The sequence below is a fragment of the Gavialis gangeticus genome, unplaced genomic scaffold (genome assembly GCF_001723915.1).
Source record: "Gavialis gangeticus isolate Ggan-Ray unplaced genomic scaffold, GavGan_comp1, whole genome shotgun sequence".
In the NCBI taxonomy this organism is placed as follows: domain Eukaryota; kingdom Metazoa; phylum Chordata; order Crocodylia; family Gavialidae; genus Gavialis; species Gavialis gangeticus.
The window spans coordinates 188619898-188624467 of record NW_017728992.1 but is presented as its reverse complement, the minus strand read 5'-3'; the positions used below and the strand labels follow the sequence as shown (position 1 = coordinate 188624467).

The window sequence follows — 4570 nt, the reverse complement described above, 5'->3', positions numbered from 1 at the left end:
AACACTCCTTATTCCCAAATTGCCACATATAAAAGGAGAAATCACCTTCCCTCCTCTTTGCTTCAACAACAATTTAAGATGAACAGAGAATTTTTTTCCCCTAACCTTAGGTGCTATTTTAATACACCTTTTCCAAAGACATCTATACACCTTGGAGTTCATTTAAAACAATAAGTCATCTTATATTTCAGCATGTCCACAAATTACTAATTCATCCTAGTGTTGTAGGTTTGTATTACCACAATTATTTCTACCCTTCTGGTTAATATGTTGGCAAATGGCAATATGAATGAACAAAATTCATATAAAACTGGGGAGTTTAGTTTCTGTAGATAAAAGCAAGGGACTCAACTTTATGGCCCACTCTTTAAACAGGAACAAAAAGAAAGGGACGAAATGTTTTTAACATGCATATCTTAGACCCAAAACCAAATCCTGTAAGACTCATTTATGTGGGGGAGGACATGTACTTTACCCATGTATTTCAGTTAATACATCTACGAAAGGGGTCGTTTAAAAGGGGTTGAAATTCTCAGATAACAGATCCTTTCAAGTGTAAATAATTACTAGACTCCAATTATAATGCAAACCAGAAAGGGAGAAAAACAATTATTAAATGTTTTCTTTTTAAATAATAAAAGTTAGCTCACCTTCTTTGATGAGGGCTCTTTAAAATACAGAAATTATGTGGGTCATAAGTGGGAAGTACCGTACTTAGATTCAGACACAATGGGACTACCGCTAAAGTTTCACTTCAGTCTTCTGTTAGCCAGTATCTAAACCTTTCTCATCCTCAGGAAAGCAATTGTAGATCAGTTTATAAGCTTACACACACACACACACGATCCAAAAAGAATTGATATCATGGGATACCATTTTCCTTGGGTTCCTATTTACATTTTCAGAAGGAAGGATACCCTTTGAAAAAAGACCAGACCTAACACTCCTAAACATGCACCAATATTTGGACAACTAATTCCTTTAAACTCCCTTGGAAGTCAGGTTGATATAAATAGTGTGGTGCTAAGGAAAATGTCATTGTAAGATCTTCAAGGAATTTGCCATTTTTTTGTGTTCGGTTGCAAAGCACTATTAATATATATTGCAGAATAGCATGAAAAGGACAGCCACAATCAGGAACGCGTGAAACAGCCTTTTTCACAACCACAAGTAGGAATGGGAAATGAAAGATTTGTATCAGCAATCTGTAGGAAGAGCGTATCATTCAGTCTCACTGAAGTTATTTGCACTACTGCTCATTATTATGAACAGCTTTGTCACAGACCTGTTTTCAATCTGCCCCCAAATGTTACCACTGCACCATTTAAACTAGTATTTTTAAATACGATTCTCACGCGGCGTTAAAAAGCTTTCATTCCAAAAATAAAAGCACAAAACCACTTCCCCCTCTGGATCACAAGTTTTATCTGTTTCTTGGATTGACTCTGGCTGCTGAAGCAGGTGAGTGGAAGAAGAAAATGTCAGCTATCACTTTTACATACTTATTCTTGGAGGATGGGTCAACGTACCTTGTATATCACAGAGGGACACTTCTTCGTCTCATGCTAAACTGACAGTTTGGGGCAACTCCTGATTTTAGATGTCATTTACAAGCAAACCCTAGGTCAGATTTAATCAGAGATGTAATCTGCACTTAAGAAATTAGTGTTCTTTGCTGTACTTTTCAAACCTGTACGTGCAAGAACATCCCTTTTCCTTTTTTCTATGAAGTTTCAAACTGTTCCAGGAAATCTGCGCGTATACCAGGTGAAAATGCTGAGCCATTTGTAACAGCAGGCTCAGAACTAAACTGTTTTTTGTCATATTGGGATAGCACTTATATGCTTAATCTCTTATTTTGATCCATTTGTAATGAAAAAAATCAGAAGACAATGAGCATCTGGTAATAAACTATGCATGAAGAGGATTGTATTGCAAAATACGCATATGCAGTACATTGTTCCTACCATTTAATAAAGATGCCATAGTGTAGAGAGTCAGTTTAATAGCCCCAGTGGATAGCTGGCCACAGTTCAGTCCACCACCTGTCTTAATTGGTACCTTTGTCAAGATGCCCAAGGGGCCATACCTGGCATGGCAGGTTAAGTTCCCTTTGAAAGGATGAGAGATTTTGCTATTTCCTTCGTGTGCCTGGGTGGGTGGGTGTGTACTTGTATATAAATAAGGGCCAAATTCCCATGCATATTCTGAAACTGGGTGTTTCCCTAATCCATTATACTTTTTTGTGCAACTATGACAGAGAACTTGGGGACACTATAGAAGTGACAACATGTGAGATAAAGCAAAGTCTTTACACATAGATTAGCTAATTATATTTTGGGCAAATATTTATTTATTTTTTTATCTAAAAACAAAATAAAAATCATTTTTTTTTAAAAGAAAAAAGTATTTAAATAAAAAACCCCCCACAAAACTGTGAAATGTTATGGCACAGAAGTTCAAGACAAGTATAAATCCAGTTGCCACAACTGCTGAGTATTAAACGTCGCACTTTTCTATAAAGATTTTTATTACAAGTATTTACATGTTAATAAGTGTAAATATGTACAGCAAATTGGGGGACAACTTTTTGGAATTCTCTCAAGAAGAAAATGTCTTAAATACAAAAATTTTTAAAAGAAAAAAAGTTGAAAAGTTTCCCCACATCACGAAGAATGTATATTTTGTCTTACGCCCAAAGTATTGGTTATGAGGCAGTTGAGGTTATGGCTCAGCTCTTGAGAGATGAAGCCAAGGTTGTGTAGTTGCAAGTCATTCCGCACAGCATGCAATTGCAAGAGCTCCTTTCGGAACCGGTGTAGTTCATGAGTAAGATTAGAACATTAATATTTTTTATCGTATTTCAGCCTGGTTTGGGTTAGTCAAGTCTATACCCCAGAGTTTCTATGCACAAGAGTTCCTTAGCTGCTCAAGTTTATGTTTCAATTGATCTCGCCGCCTCCTCAGCTGCTCTTTCTCTGCTATCAGTCTGTGCTCATCTGCTTGAATAGAAATAACGTATTCCGTTGCTTTTTTAAGGATGACGACTTTGGGTGCCTTTTCATTGTTGGCTACCTCGGGTATCTCGTCACGCAAAGCAAAGAAGCTCAACTTCAGCTCGTTTCTCCTTTGGCGCTCCAGGACGTTGTGTGTTCGCCTCTTGTCGTTTTCTTCCGAGTCTGATGTGCGGGGACTCGAGCACTTTCTGTTGTTACTGATCTGCTTGAGAATCCTGCCATTGTCCAATTTTAACCTCTTTGCTGACGGATATTCAACCTTGGTGGAAGGAGGAGCAGCGTAATTGTGCTGATGGATAGGGACATGACACCGCTTGAGAACTAGCGGGCTGTGGTGTGGCTTGCTGTGTCCGTCTGTGGAATCTGTGCTAGACTCTCCGCTAGAGTCTGTACTAGACTCTGTGCCGGATTCAGCTCCATTCACCTCTACTAGCGTGACCACATCAATTTCCTCCTCATCTTCCTCTTGTTCTTCTTCTGCAAGAAAAATAAAACAGTTAATTTGTAGATTTAAAGAAGCACCGGGTTTCAAAACAGGACCTTATTCTGGGCTCGGAAGAACAGCGGCAAACTGAATTCTAAACATGTTGTAATTGGCTTCTAAAACCTGCACTTCCCCAAAAACTATTTCCTCCCACAAATCCAGCATCCAGTGTGCAACAGGATGCTCCTGCCCACGCCTCGAACATCCGCCTCCCCTCAGGGCTGAGCCCTGCACCCCAGATCTCTTGACCTTGTTAGAGATCTTACCGAAGTGCAAGAGAGCAGGGAAGTCGACTGCTGACAGCAGATGTGACAGCACCCTCCCGTTCCCCCCCCCTTGCTGCCACCCATCCAGCTGTCCCGAATGAATGAATGATTCGGTGAGACTCCAGCCTCAAAAACTTGATTATGGCTGGTGATTTTTTTTATTTATTTATTTTTAAGAGGCACCTTAATAAGTTCCTCTATTGCCTTTCAGCATTACCTATTTCATGCAAAAATTATGACCTTTTTGTAGGCAGGAGGAGACACAAGGGCACCTTCCCAGACAGGGTGTGTTGGAGGCTTGGAGAGGGAAAGTGCCTTGGAAAAAGAAAACCTTTCCCACTTCATTCACTTCCACAGGCACCTCCCCGATGACACCCGGCGGCGCAGTTAACTCCTGCTTACAAAGAGGTCATAATTTTTGCATGAACTAGGTGACACGGAAAGGCAAAAGAGGAGCTTATTAAGGTGCCTCTAAAAAAAAAAAAACTGTGGAGGAGGATGGCAGCCTCTACTGCTCTCCGCCTGGTTTTCCAGGAACTGGGATTTCTGCTGTGCCTCAACGTGGCATTTAAAGAGGCACATGCAAGGACACTCTCTCTCTCTCTCGGCTACACACAGCTGCAGCAACAAGCCCTGCCCTCCCCGCTGCGGGGGAAGCACTTTAACTTTTAAAGCGCCGCGGAGCAGCCGGTTGGCGCGGTGCGGCCGCGGCCGTGCCCCGGGGCGGGAGAGGGAGCGCCCGACTCACCCGAGTCGCTGCTGGTGCTGGGCGGGGTGTCGTCGGGCAGCGCGGGGGCCGGGCC

The 4570-nt window shown here is 41.5% G+C and overlaps 1 protein-coding gene across 1 annotated transcript in view; it reads right to left on the bottom strand.

The window, feature by feature from the left end:
• Positions 1–2220: 2220 nt before the first annotated feature.
• Positions 2221–4570, bottom strand: part of MYC (v-myc avian myelocytomatosis viral oncogene homolog) — a 3683-nt gene continuing 1333 nt past the window's right edge. Inside the window, exons 3-4 of the mRNA XM_019519570.1 lie at positions 4516–4568; positions 2221–3494 (exon numbers count right to left, since the gene is read on the bottom strand). Of these exons, the coding sequence (XP_019375115.1) occupies positions 2905–3494; positions 4516–4568 (643 nt within the window). The 3' untranslated portion in view covers positions 2221–2904. The remainder of the gene's footprint in view (positions 3495–4515; positions 4569–4570) is intronic.